General features: G+C 45.7%; 1 protein-coding gene across 1 annotated transcript in view; it reads right to left on the bottom strand.

Annotated features, from left to right (window-relative positions):
• The window catches only part of LOC138739530 (rho guanine nucleotide exchange factor 17-like), a 454989-nt gene that overhangs the window by 131814 nt on the left and 307637 nt on the right, over nt 1–15538 (bottom strand). The window contains exon 4 of the mRNA XM_069891792.1: nt 2604–2720. Within this exon, the coding sequence (XP_069747893.1) occupies nt 2604–2720 (117 nt within the window). The remainder of the gene's footprint in view (nt 1–2603; nt 2721–15538) is intronic.

The raw sequence follows: 15538 nt of genomic DNA, 5'->3' as shown, positions 1-15538 counted from the left end.
GATTTCTTTCTTGAGGATTATCTTGCTTTTTTAAATACTCCTCAAGTATCTCATTTTCTCCATGTACCTGTTGTACACTCTCTCTTCTTCTGAACCAGATCCCCAATATCCCTCGAAAACCAAAGTTCCCTGGGCCTTCTAACCTTGCCTTTGATCCTGACAGGAACATACAAACTCTGCACTCTCAAAATATCACCTATAAAGGTCCTCCACTTACCTCGCACGTCCTTGCCAGAAAACAACTTATCCCAATCCACGCATTCTAGCTCCTTTTTTCAAAAGTGGCCGATCTCCAATTTAGAATCTCAACCTGAGGCCCAGACCTATCCTACTCCAGAATTAAATTTAATGGCATTACAACCCAAAATGTTCCCCTGCACATACTTCTATCACCTGTCCTATGTCATTCCCTGCAGGAGATCTAGTTTTGTACTCTCCATAGTTGGTACCTCTATATATTGGTTTAGAATACATATGAATACATATGACAAACTCCAAGCCTTTACAGTATGGGAGTCCCAGTCAATATGTGGAAAGTTAAAATCTCCAACTATCACAGCTTTATGTTTCCCGCAATTGTCTGCTATCTCTCTACAGATTTGCTCCTCCAATTTTCGCTGGCAATTGAGACATACCTTTTCTGTTCCTCAGCTCCACCCATATAGCCTCAGTGATGAGTCCTCTAGGCTATTCTGCTTAAGCACAGCTGTGGTATTTTCCCTGATGAGCAATGCCACCCCTCCCTCTTTCATCCCCCTCGTTCTATTGCATCAAAAGCAACGGAAGCCCAGAACATTGAGCTGCCTGTCCTGCCTCTCCAGCAACCAAGTTTCACTGATGTCATAATTCCACTTGCCAATCCACATTCTAAGCTCGTCTGCCTTCCCTATGATACTCCTTGCATTGAACATTTCAATCACGTTCAACCCATCGACTTTTAACAGTACAATTTTAACATCATCTTTTTCCTCCTCCACTCCTCTTTCTGCTCTGGCACTCTGGTTCCCCTACTCCTGCAAATCTAGTTTAAACCCACCGGAGCAGCACTAGCAAACCTGCCCACGAGAATATTAGTCCCCTTCCTGTTCACATGCAAACCTTCCTGTTGGAACATGTCTCACCTTTTCTGGAAGAGAGCCCAATGATCCAGAAACCTGAAGCCCTCTCTCCTACACCATGTCTTCAGCCACATCTTAAACTGCATTATCCTCCTATTTCTAACATCACCAGCATGTGGCACAGGTAGCATTCCTATGAGGTCCTTTCTTCTACCTACCATCTAACTCCCTGAACTCTCCTTGCAGGACCCCCTCACCCTTCCTTCCCACATCATTGGTCCCTGCAAGGACCACAAAATCTGGCTATTCACCTTCCCACCTGAGGATGCTGCAAACTCGATCTATCTTGGATCCTGGCACCAGGGAGGCAAAATGCCATTTGGGATACTTGATCTTCTCCTGCCTCCAGTGTGATTGTGTCCCTTTAAATCCTGTCAATCACACCCTCTTTCTCCCAAATGATCTGGAGATCTGGAGTTCATCAAACTCCAGGTCCAATTCCTTAATTCGGTTTGTCAGGAGCTGCAGCTGGATGTACTTCTCATAGATGAAGTCATCAGGGATATTGCTGGCTTCCCTGACAACCCACATCCTACAAGAGGAGCATTCCCCTACCTTTGCTGCCGTATCCATACTCACTCTCTCTCTCTATCTATCACCACTGCTCCTTTTGGATTACTACCACACTCTTCCCTAATATGTTGGTAATGTGACTCCTGAGGGAGGTGAAAAACCAAAGAAAAAAACCTGTGGCCAGTTTCAGGAAAAATTCTAGGAAATTCCCCCCCCCCCCGACTCCCTAATGGCAATCAAGCAGAACTCCAGGAGATCACTGAAATATGCGATACATCACCAGCAAGACTTATTCTAATTCTAATTGCTAAAGGATCAAAAATTGAGCTTCCCTTCACTGCTGCTCCCACCGGACTTTGCCGGGCCTCGCTGTATCTGGGTCAGGCACCTCGCTGCTGCTCCTACCAGGACTTGCCATGTCTGAGCTCCTCGCCGCTGCTCTGCCATTCACTGATCTGCTCATGGACTCAGCTCCACTTACCCCCACCTGTTCCCAGAACACAATTTTTCTACGAGGCAAAAATAATAAGGTCACCTCTACTGCTTCCTTGGCCTGGGAGTTCTACTTTCTGAGCAAAACAGTTCCTCCTCACCTCCATCCTAAATATATTATCTAGAATTTTGAGGCTCTGTTGCCTAGCTCCAGTTTCACCTCCCAGTAGCAAAAAAACTTTCCATCTATCCTTTTCATAATTTTATGAGTTTCTATTCGATCCTCTCTAATTCTTCTGAATTTCAGTGAGCATCAATCTTTCCTCAAGGACTAAGCCCCTCATCTCCTGAACCAACTCATTGAACCTCCCCTGCACCGCCTCTAATGTCAGTGTATCATTTTCAGAGTTAGGGGACCAGAATTATATGTAGGACTCCAGATGCAGCCTCACCAGTACCCTTCAAGAGCCATTCTAACAGTTTCCACCCCATCACCAAATAAAAGCAATCCCCTGCCCACCTCAGTGAGTTGGCACATACCTCCAAAAACTTAATGAATGCAGGCTTTGCATCCTTGGCCATTCGAACAGCTTCTTTGGCATTGAGGAAGTTATCAATATATGAAGAGTATGAGTTGGCCAGGACATCCTTGGAGAACTGCAAAGAGAATAGACATGTTCACATAGAGTCCACCAAGGAATTGCAGAATGCATTGAAAGTACTGGATTGTTGCCGTAGGTAAATAATTACACCTGCTTCTTTGCTGTATAATCCTACAACTAATGTGAAATTCACTATCTATCAAGCAGTTCTATCTGGATCAACAACAACTTACTGCTTAAAAAAAAACCCCTCCCTATCTCCCCTCTGCTTCATTCAACAGTGATCTTAAATCTGTGATGCCAGCTTAATGACCCTTCAATGACACTGTACACCTTCCAAACTTTTCATAATTTTGAGCAACTCCATTACATTTCTCCCTAGCCTTCTCTGGCATGAAGAAGATACATAGCCTTACTGTTCTTTTTGACCTCACGAGTATTAGACCCACAGTTGGCGAAGTGATAAGCACAACGCTTTTACAGCGGGATCGATCAGGACTTGGGTTCGAATCCCGCGCTGTCTGTAAGGAGTTTGTACTTTCTCCCCGTGGCTGCATGGGTTTTCCCTGGGGGCTCCGGTTTCCTCCCACCATTCAAAATGTACCAGGGCCTGTTGGTTAATTGGGTATAAATTGGGCAACACGGACTCGTGGGATGAAATGGCCTGATATTGTCTAAATTAAAAAATTTAATTAAATTAGCATTTGTCTCCCTGTGGACGACCTCCAGATTATCCCTGACAAGACTGTAGTAAAGGTACCCCATCAGTTAGATTGACCCCAGCCTCTTTCTCACAACCCCTAAATTGCAGAAATGTGTTCTTTGCGAAGGGAACAAAAACCCTGCATCAATGGAAATGAAGAGCATACATTCGGAGCAGCACAGTTAGCGTAGCAGATAGTGCAACGCTATTGCAGTGTCAGTGACCCGGGTTCAAATCGGCGTCGTCTGTACAAAGTTTGTAGATTATCCCCGTGTCAGCCTCTGAGAGTGCGCCAGTTTTCTCCCAACCTCCAATATGTATGAGGGTTCTAGGTTAATTGGTGTATTTGGGGGACAGAGGCTTATAGGCTGGAAGGGCCTGTTACCATGCTGTATGTCTAAATTTAAAAATATGTAAGTGGCCTGTCAATTTTACACCATTTTGTAAAATGCAGGGGACATGGTCTCAACAGCTGAGAAAGTAGATTTGAGACAGAAATTTGGAGGAACTGCTTCTCTCAGAGAATCTGTAAATTCTCTGCCCAAAGAAGCAGTAGAGGCACTGAATATATTTAAGACGCAGTTGGATAGATTATTGTAAATTAAAGATTTTGGGGAAAAGGCAGGTAAGTGAAGTTGAGTCCACAGTCAGATCAACCACAATCTTCAATCTTATTGAATGGTGGGGCAGGCTTGACTGGCCTGGCCCTGCTTGTGATCTCATCAGCACAGTACAGCTTTGTACACCTCCACATGGGGGCGCACTGATAGATCAGCAACGTGTGAGTGAGGGGGAAGGACCCATTCTTTTCCCACAAAACCCCTTGGCTGGCTTGAGGCATCTGCTGTGAATGAACGGCAATGGTTCTAGATTACAGTTGAGTCTTGGCTGCAAACTCACAGTCAACAGAAACAGCACTCTGTTCCCTTTTGTTTTCACAAGAATTAACACCACACTCTCTTTGGCTGGAAATAATAAATCTAGTTTTTAAAAGCAAGCAGTAAGTATATGGGTAAATGCCATGAAACTGAATTTCATTATCGTTATACATCACACAGGGACTATTATTATTGCCGCCTTCATAAACATAGTACAGGACAAGTATATATCCCTGTACAGACTTGCCTCACTTTAATTTCAGCTCCAGCTAAAAGGGACACGCCTCTTTACTGAGCCAATAACTGCAATGTATAAATTCTATATTATCTGTATTATTTTTTCTGGAAGAAAACATATGAAAAGCATATTATCCATATGGTGAAAGGTTGTTGAGCTCTGAGATGCAGTGGCATCTAGATCTCCAAGTGCATGGTTCACAAAAGGCTGACATGCAGATACAGCAGGTAACTCAGAACATTTTAGTGTATTGCGAGGAGAATTGATTACAAAATTAGGGAAATTATGCATCAGTCAAATGGGGTATTGGTGAGATCACATTTGCGCTACTAAGTAGACATTTCGTCTTCTTATCTGAGGAATGAAGTGATGGGGTTCAGAGAGATTTTGCTTGCCCAATGGCTGGAACAGATGCATTGCTTTCTAACATTGAAAAGTTTAAGCCTGCTTCTGCTGGAGTTTGGAAAAGTACGGGAGTACTTGATTGAAACAGAAAGGTCTTGACAGGCTGGTGTGAAGAATGTTCTTGTGCTCTTTTGCACTGATCTGAACAAGAATTCTACTATCCAGTGTTGAGAAAGACTAAGAGCTCTCTGGTTCCCAGCAGGCAATTGTCATTTCCCAGAATGTCTTCAGAGGCAGCACATTCTTGAATGGAATCTCGAAGTGCATGAGACCTGCCTTTAGAGCAGTGGTTTTCAATTGTTTTTCTTTTCACTCATATTGCACCTTAAGTAATCCCTCTGCTATCGGTGCTCTTTGATTAGCAGATGGTTACTTAAATGGTATGTGAGTGGGGAAAAAAGGTTGAGAACCACTGCTCTAGACCCAATTGTTATTGAAATATTTTGCTTGAGAAAAATTGTTAATGACCCATTTCCTTTGGAGTTATGAAACCATGCACATAACGAGTCAATGAGGGACGATTAAAACTACTTCTTTAGAGGCATGTGCTCTAATATAGACCATAAGAGATAGAAGCAGAAATTGGCTGTTCAGCCCATCGAATCAGCCCCAGCATTCAAACATGAGCTAATTCATTTACCCACTGAACCCTACTGCCCAGCCTTCTCCCCATAACCTTTGCTGTCCTGGCTACCTCTCAATCTCTGCCTTAGATACTGGCCTCCAAAACCACCTGTGGCAGCAAATTCCACACATTTACCACCCTCTGGCTGAAAAGAATTCCTACGCATCTTATGTTCTAAGTGGATGCCCTTTAATCCTGAAGTTGTGCCCTCTTGTCCTTGACTCCAACCTTGGGAAACAGCCCTTCTACATCTAATCTGTCTGCGCCTTTCGACATTCAAAATGATTCAATGGTAACCCCCACCATTCTCCTAATTCCAACGAATACAGGCCAAGAGTTGACAAATTTCCTCCTATGTTAACCCTTTCATTCATATATTTTGGCCCTTAGTGGAGGACATAGGAGATGAAGATGAAGGGGAACCATAGAAACAGGCCACTTCAGTTTCTCTAGTCTGTACCAATCCACTTTTGCTTGCCTAGTTCCACTGACCTGCACTTAGTCCATAGCCCTCCATACCTCTCCCATCCATATATCTGTCTAAATTTCCCTTAAATGTTAAAATTGAGTCCGCATCTACCACTTCAGCTGGAAACTCATTCCATGCTCCCGAATGTACTCCTCGAGGGGCTAACCGGGTCATTGCTTGCGTGCAGTGAGGAGGTGCTGCCATAAATCGCATTAGTCTTGGGGCTGTACCTGCTTTGGAGTTTACTCATGGTCTCGCCGAACCTCGTGCAGCCTCTGATGAAGGTGTAGGCCCCATGGCTGACCCTTGCTTGCAGCAAGTGTAGTTTGTTGTGTTTTACTCACGACTTGTCCTCGGACAAGTCCACGAGGACAGGTCCACGTCCTCCCCCTCCACGTCCTCCCCCTCCACGTCCTCCCCCTCCACGTCCTCCCCCTCCACGTCCTCCCCCTCCACGTCCTTCCCCTCCACGTCCTCTCCCTCCACGCCTTCCCCCTCAAAAGATGCTCACAAACTCAAGCTAGCATGCTGGAACATCAGAACCATGCTAGACAAGGCTGACAGCCACCGACCTGAACGTCGGTCTGCCCTCATTGCACATGAACTCCTCAGACTTGACATCGACATAGCCGCTCTCAGTGAAGTCCGCCTGGCAGATGTAGGCAGCCTCCAAGAACGCGGCGCGGGCTACACACTCTACTGGTCTGGCAAGCCTTCGGATGAACGACGCCTATCTGGTGTAGGCTTCATGGTCAAGAGCTTCATTGCCTCCAAACTCGAAAACCTTCCGATAGGCCTCTCGGACCGAATCATGTCCATGCGACTCCCCCTTCAGAACAAGCGTCACATCACCCTCATCAGTGTCTATGCTCCAACCCTCCAGGCGGAACCAGCAGAAAAGGACAAGTTCTACACCGACCTGCGCAACCTCATCCAACGCACCCCTACAGCCGACAAGGTTGTCATCCTGGGCGACTTCAACGCTCGTGTCGGCAAAGACTCAGAAACCTGGCCAGGAATCCTGGGCAAGCATGGCGTTGGCAAGTGCAACGACAATGGGCGCCTCCTGTTGGAGCTCTGCGCAGAACAGCGGCTTGTCATTACAAACACCCTTTTTCAGCAGAGGGACAGCCTGAAGACTACCTGGATGCATCCCCGATCCAAACACTGGCACCTCCTGGACTACGTCCTGGTGCGAGAAAGAGACAAACGAGATGTGCTCCACACCAGGGTCATGCCCAGCGCGGAATGTCACACTGACCACTGGCTGGTTCGCTGCAAGCTCAACCTTCACTTCAAACCAAAGCCCAGGAACAATAAAGCCCCCAGAAAGAGGTTCAATGTTGGAAACCTGCAGTCAGACGAAGCGAGAAGAAACTTCCAGGCAAACCTCAAAGCAAAGCTCGACGATGCAATCCGCCTCACGGACCCGTCCCCTGAAACCCTCTGGGATCAGTTGAAGACTACCATACTGCAATCCACTGAAGAGGTACTGGGCTTCTCCTCCAGGAAAAACAAGGACTGGTTTGACGAAAACAGCCAGGAAATCCAGGAGCTGCTGGCAAAGAAGCGAGCTGCCCACCAGGCTCACCTTACAAAGCCGTCCTGTCCAGAGAAGAAACAAGCCTTCCGTCGCGCATGCAGCCATCTTCAGCGCAAACTCCGGGAGATCCAAAATGAGTGGTGGACTAGCCTCGCCAAACGAACCCAGCTCAGCGCGTACATTGGCGACTTCAGGGGTTTCTACGAGGCTCTAAAGGCTGTGTACGGCCCCTCACCCCAAGTCCAAAGCCCACTGCGCAGCTCAGACGGCAAAGTCCTCCTCAGCGACAAGATCTCCATCCTCAACCGATGGTCAGAACACTTCCAATCTCTTTTCAGTGCCAACCGCTCAGTCCAAGATTCCGCCCTGCTCCAGCTCCCTCAACAGCCCCTAAGGCTAGAGCTGGATGAGGTTCCCACCCTGGATGAGACATATAAGGCAATCGAACAACTGAAAAGTGGCAAAGCAGCAGGTATGGATGGAATCCCCCCAGAAGTCTGGAAGGCTGGTGGCAAAACTCTGCATGCCAAACTGCATGAGTTTTTCAAGCTTTGTTGGGACCAAGGTAAACTGCCTCAGGATCTTCGTGATGCCACCATCATCACCCTGTACAAAAACAAAGGCGAGAAATCAGACTGCTCAAACTACAGGGGAATCACGTTGCTCTCCATTGCAGGCAAAATCTTCGCTAGGATTCTACTAAATAGAATAATACCTAGTGTCGCCGAGAATATTCTCCCAGAATCACAATGCGGCTTTCGCGCAAACAGAGGAACTACTGACATGGTCTTTGCCCTCAGACAGCTCCAAGAAAAATGCAGAGAACAAAACAAAGGACTCTACATCACCTTTGTTGACCTCACCAAAGCCTTCGACACCGTGAGCAGGAAAGGGCTTTGGCAAATACTAGAGCGCATCGGATGTCCCCCAAAGTTCCTCAACATGATTATCCAACTGCACGAAAACCAACAAGGTCGGGTCAGATACAGCAATGAGCTCTCTGAACCCTTCTCCATTAACAATGGCGTGAAGCAAGGCTGTGTTCTGGCACCAACCCTCTTTTCAATCTTCTTCAGCATGATGCTGAACCAAGCCATGAAAGACCCCAACAATGAAGACGCTGTTTACATCCGGTACCGCACGGATGGCAGTCTCTTCAATCTGAGGCGCCTGCAAGCTCACACCAAGACACAAGAGAAACTTGTCCGTGAACTACTCTTTGCAGACGATGCCGCTTTAGTTGCCCATTCAGAGCCAGCTCTTCAGCGCTTGACGTCCTGCTTTGCGGAAACTGCCAAAATGTTTGGCCTGGAAGTCAGCCTGAAGAAAACTGAGGTCCTCCATCAGCCAGCTCCCCACCATGATTACCAGCCCCCCCACATCTCCATCGGGCACACAAAACTCAAAACGGTCAACCAGTTTACCTATCTCGGCTGCACCATTTCATCAGATGCAAGGATCGACAATGAGATAGACAACAGACTCGCCAAGGCAAATAGCGCCTTTGGAAGACTACACAAAAGAGTCTGGAAAAACAACCAACTGAAAAACCTCACAAAGATAAGCGTATACAGAGCCGTTGTCATACCCACACTCCTGTTCGGCTCCGAATCATGGGTCCTCTACCGGCACCACCTACGGCTCCTAGAACGCTTCCACCAGCGTTGTCTCCGCTCCATCCTCAACATACATTGGAGCGCTTACATCCCTAACGTCGAAGTACTCGAGATGGCAGAGGTCGACAGCATCGAGTCCACGCTGCTGAAGATCCAGCTGCGCTGGATGGGTCACGTCTCCAGAATGGAGGACCATCGCCTTCCCAAGATCGTGTTATATGGCGAGCTCTCCACTGGCCACCGTGACAGAGGTGCACCAAAGAAAAGGTACAAGGACTGCCTAAAGAAATCTCTTGGTGCCTGCCACATTGACCACCGCCAGTGGGCTGATATCGCCTCAAACCGTGCATCTTGGCGCCTCACAGTTTGGCGGGCAGCAACCTCCTTTGAAGAAGACCGCAGAGCCTACCTCACTGACAAAAGGCAGAGGAGGAAAAACCCAACACCCAACCCCAACCCACCAATTTTCCCCTGCAACCGCTGCAATCGTGTCTGCCTGTCCCGCATCGGACTTGTCAGCCACAAACGAGCCTGCAGCTGACGTGGACTTTTTACCCCCTCCATAAATCTTCGTCCGCGAAGCCAAGCCAAAGACTCACGACTTGAATGCTGGCATGCAAATAAATCGTTGAAGCAAATAAGCCAGAGCTCAAATTGGTTTGGGGCGTTAGGCATTTGTGGATCTATATCTAGTTTGTCTGTCTTTAGCGGCTTGACCATTGCAAAATATTATGGCATTAAAATTGGCACACTATCAATAATACCAAAAGGCTGGAGTTGCTGGATGACGGGCTTTTAATACCATAAGACTTGGACCATGTTCTGGCCCGATCCCAGAACTTGTACTGAGGGAGGGACTTGGTTTAACTGCCTTTATTAGAGGATTCCAGGGGGTGGAATCATACATATGAACCAAACATATACACAGTGCCAGTAACCAAGTACCAGTATACATCATGGCGATGAAAATAAATTCTGATTCTGATGTCTGGGTCTATGTTAGCAGCTATGCACAGTGAACATGTAATAATTTGTGCATTTTGGAAACCAGGAAAATTATTTCCTTCAATTACTTCCTGTTACACAGCCAATGGTTTCCCCTTGCTTGTCCTCTACAACAATAGCTTGTGCTGTTTGATATTGCACCTTCAGTGCTCCAGTTAATCTTCTTAGCTCAGACACAGTAGAGCAATGTACGTGATGGTTTTCACACTACAATGCCTTGCTTCCATTTACCTCTTGTGAGATACACTTCACGTACCGTCTCCAATTGCTTCTGTAACTGGTGATGGACACATAGCAGCCAGGGTTAATGAGAGCAACTGATTTAATGGAAAAACTTATTACTGCTCTGATGGTTTTATCTCACAACCAGATTGTCTTTGCTGAATCTTTCCACGTTCAGGTCTATAGTGCAGTGAGTTCAGACTGTCAAGAAGACAGCTTTGAGACATTCCTGGCACGCTGTGGAATTCAGCACAGTGATTTCACAAGATATAAGAGCTCTCTCCAGCCTTTCCGTATCCTCAGCATCACCAGCTCTACCACCTATTTTGGCGTCATCTGCAAACTTAGCCACAAAGCTATCTATTCCATTATCAAATCATTTACTTCCAGCACAACTTCAAATATCCAAAATCAGATTCCCTAAAATCCTCATTTATCCAAATTTGTGAAAACAATTTGGGTAAATTAGGATTACTGAAACAATCAGAAATCCACATTTAGCGGATTTTTTTTTTTATGGAGCCGAACTCACCTCACAGGTTGAAAAAAAATTCACTTGACATGAAATTAGAATGACGATTGTCCTCGTTTCAGGTAACTCTCTCCCCTCTCTCTTTCCATTTCTTCTTTACCTTCCCTTATTGACTTTTCTCTCCAACTCTCCCTTTCAAGCTGCATGCCACTGCAAGTGGTCAGAAGAATCCCTTTGTCTCAGCATCATCAAGGAGAGTGGCCTCCTGGGCAGGAGTGGGACCTCGGGCTCAGCAGCATTCCCTCCCTCCCTCCCTTCTCTCCCCTTTTTCACCCTTCCCTCACTCCCCTCCCCACCTATCCCCTTCCCTCCCTCCCTCCTCGGCATCCTGGAGTTCCTGATGACGATTCCGAACCTCCTCTCAGTCTACTATTGGTGTGCGTGTGTAGAAGGCCTTATACTTATTCTAAAATATTCTAATTCCAAAGTGTCTTCTTCCAAGGCATGAGCTATGATATCCTGAATTTCGATCTCTTTAATCCAACAAATCAGACTCAGTGGCTGTTATTTTATGTAGCTTCAATTTGCTGATAAAATAGATCAACATTTTGCATAGTTTCGATTAAGACTTTCATAATGATGAAGAATAAAGCGTTTACTGTATGATAGAGATATCAAACCTATATAAAGAAGCTCAAACTTTAAAGAGACACATAACGGTATTTAAAGCGATACACAGAAAAATTCAAAGAAAACTTTCTCGTGATCATGGTTCCTTCATATCTGCTTAAATAATGAGAAAGTTGTTAGTCTGGGCAGATATTACAATATATTACATTATCGTCACCATGGTAACACTACAAACAATAATTCTCTTAAAGAGACAGACACAAAATTAACTGAGTTAAAAACACAAGGTTTTAACCTTTACAGGCCGAGGGGAGGATTCTGAGTCGGGACTTGAGCATCAGGAGCTTCAGTGACCAGGAAGACAGGAGCCCGCTGCCTCACGAGTGAGTGTTCCACTGGCCTGGGTAGCCTTCCCTTGTTGTTTGTTGTTGTTTAAACATTGATACAAGTGAATTGCTGTTGATACTGGGCTGATTTAAAAAAAATGACCAGTTCTCCGTAAAAAAAAGTTTATCCAACAATGGCCCAGTCTGGATCATTTTGGATAATCACAGTTGTACTGTACAATGTAAAAAGAAGTAGCCCCAATACTGATCCCTGCAGAGCACCACTGGTAACAGGCAACCAACCTGAATAGGATCCCCTTATTCTGCCTATTAACCAATGCTCTACCCATGCTAGTATCCTTCCAGTAATTCCATAAGCTCTCATCTTGTTAAGCAGCCTTATAAGTGGCACCTTGCTGAAGGCCTTTTGAAAGTCCAAGTACACAACATCCATTGCTCCTCCCCTGTCTACTATCTCCTCAAAAAATTGTCGTCAGTTTGTCAGGTGGATTTTTCTTCAAGGAAACTATCCTGACTTGGACCGATCTTGTGATGTTCCTCCAGGTTCTTTGAAACCTCATCTTTGACAATTGATTCCAACTTATTCCCAATCACTAGCATCAGACCTAATAGGTCGATAGCTTCCTTTCTGCTGCCTCTTTCCCTTCTTAAACAGCGGAGTGACATTCACGATTTTCCAGCCGTCTGGAACCATGCCAGAATCTATCGATTCCTTGAATATCATTACCAATGCCTCCACAATCTCTGCAGCAACCTCCTTCAGAAATCAAGGGTGCTTTCCATCCAGACAGGGAGACTTATTTACCCTCAGACCATTCATCTTCCCAAGTACCTTCTCTCTCATGATCTTGACAGCACTCACCCACTTCCCAGAGACACTTGAGAATGGTAAGCTACTAATGCCTTCCACTGTGAAGAATCATCCAAAATATTCATTCAGCTCTTCTGCCTTCTCCTTGTCACCCATGACAATATCTCCAGGGCCATTTACTAACGGTCCTATTTCTCTTGCTCTTTATATACTTTAAAAATCTTTTAGAATCCTCTTTGATATTATTTGCTAACCTCTTTTCATCATTTCTCTTTTACTTCCTAATCACCTTCTTAGTTGCCTTTTCTAAGTTTTTAAATGTTTCTCTGTCCTCTATCATCCCACTCATCTTCCCACTAATTTTTGCTTCCTTGTATGCCCTCTCGTTTGCTTTTAATTTGGCTTTAACTTCCTTCATCAGCCATAATTGTCTAATTTTTCCATTCACAACTTCCTTTCCTTTTGCTATGTTCCTGTCCTGCACTTTCCTCATTTTCAGTAGAAACTCCCGCCATTGCTGATCTGCTACCTTCCCTAATAGTGTGTTTTTCCAATTGACTCTGGCCAGTTCCTCTCTCGTGCGACTGTAATTTCCTTTACTCCCCTGAAACATCGACGCATGGGACTTTAGCCTTTCCTTTTCAAATTTCTCAGTCAATGAACTCAATCATATTACGATCACTGCCTCGTAAGGACCCCTTTACCTTAAGCTCTCTAATCACCACTGATTGGTTCATTTGAGAGTACTCAAACCAAAACAGCCAAATCCATCAACAAACTGCCCCAAAAAGCCATCCAGTAGGCATTCCAGAAACTGTCCCTCGTGAGATCCCGTACTGATTGGGATCTACTTTCATGTTAAAATCCCCCATGATTATTGCAGTGTGGTCCTTCTGACGTGCCTTTCTTTATTTCCTGTTCTATCTTGTAGTCCACATCCCGGCTGCTGTTTGGAGGCCTGTATATAACACCATTAGGGTCCTTTTACCTTTACCATTCCTTAACTCAACTCGTAAGGATTCTCCCTCTTCTGATCCTTTGTCACTTCTTTCCAATGATTCGATATTGTTATTTACTAGCAGAACCATGTCACCCCCTCTGCTCACTTGCCCCTATTCCTCTGATACACCGTGTATCCTTGGATGGTCACACTCAGTAATGGTCACAACATCATACTCTAAGACCTAAATGGATCCCTTGACAGTCAAAGCTGCCATGACATTGTGGGCTGTTTACTGGGTTTGTGTCACTTATATTAGGCAGTACAGAAGTACAGCTGGTAGAACTGATACCTCACAGCCCCACTGACCCTAATCCCTGGTTGTTTCTGTCTGGGATTCACACATTCTTCCTGTGACTGAATGGGCTTTCTGCAGGTGCTCCAGCTACCTCCCCCAGAATGCATAGTTTGGTAGGTAAAAAAAAATGGTGGCACTGCCACCAAATGGAGAGCAGGTGAAACAACACTCCCCCGCGGGGCTTATTTCTCAGTGCAACTGCCACGGACTCTGTACAGGGTTTAAGTGGTCTGTAAAGAACCCAACTGTGGTTTATTTTTAAATCTTGCGATCTCGGGGCCAGGGCCCAAGATGGCAGCACCTATGTAAGAATCTGGGGAAGCAGGAGCACCAGAAAATGGGGAGCCTCCTCCCTGCTTGAGAAGGAGAAGCAGAGGAGACGACCCATGGGACAGTGACCATGGCAGCAGACCAGTGAGCGGCTCTGAGACAGACGAACACACAGGCGGTGGGCTGTTGGAGACTCAAGGCACTGTACCCACGCAGGCTAAGAGCTGCCGGCGACTGGTTCAAAATCAATGTGCAAGGGTGCCGAGGGGGCTGGAGGCTTCCGATCGTGTCAGAGGTTTGCGTCCGGAGCTCGGTTTGCTGAGAGTTTGGACTGAAGGCAGTGTAGCTGCGGAGGCTGTGGGAGTGCTGGAAGCAAACCCATGTAAATCTGAGGGGCCTCTCTTTGACTGTAAGGGGCACTGGGCAATTTCTACTGATGGCAAGTCTTTGTCTGCCTTACAGTGGACTTAAGGAAATTTCATGAAAGATCACATTTTCTGATTTATTACAGATAATCAATGAACCAAAGACACTAACTTTAATTTTTCTGCACTAACTATTGCAATAAATTTAAAAAATGTCGTAAGATGTTTATAATATGAATGTTTTCACTCTGACGCTGCCGCAAAAACACCAAATTTCATGAGATTAAATTCTGATTCTGACAATAAAATAATCTTAAAAATCTTAATCTCAATTGCCCACTATAAATCCCTACCAGAGTGTGGGTGAAAGGCAGAATCTGGGAAAATGGGAGAATAAAATAGGATTCTGGTCCAAGTTCCTTTATTGTTATACATATATTGTCATAGACACAAAAATTGTTTACTTTTGTTTGCCCACAAAGTCACACAAAGGGGCACACCACTAGTCCAGTGCCCCTTCCAAGAAGAGAAAAAAAACCCCAGCACCTTTTGTCCTGAGAAGAGAACAGCAAATGCCAGAGGACGTCTGTTTATGGTGAGTGGAGGAAAGTTCGGGGAGATTCTTTACACAGAGACTGGTGGGTGCCTGGAATGCATTGCCGAGGGTGGTGGTGGAGGCTGGTACAATGGGAGCATTCAAAAGACTCTTAGATGGACTCTTAGATTGACGTAAGAAAATTAGAGGGTTATAGATGTGTGGAAGGGAAGGAATAGAATGTTGTGGAATAAGTTTACGTCTGATGGCACAACCTCATGCGCCTGTACTGTGCTGTAATTCTCTAAAAGCAAAAGAGAGTCCTTTCAGAGACATCCCACTCCCCTCCACCCCCTCTGATGCTGCCACCTCATGCACTTCCATGACCTCCATAGCTGCAAGGCCTGCTGCCTGTTCCAGCTCTTAACTCCAGAGGCCCTT

Source organism: Narcine bancroftii, chromosome 7, assembly GCF_036971445.1.
Source record: "Narcine bancroftii isolate sNarBan1 chromosome 7, sNarBan1.hap1, whole genome shotgun sequence".
NCBI lineage: Eukaryota > Metazoa > Chordata > Chondrichthyes > Torpediniformes > Narcinidae > Narcine > Narcine bancroftii.
This window is presented reverse-complemented; position numbering and strand designations above follow the sequence as displayed.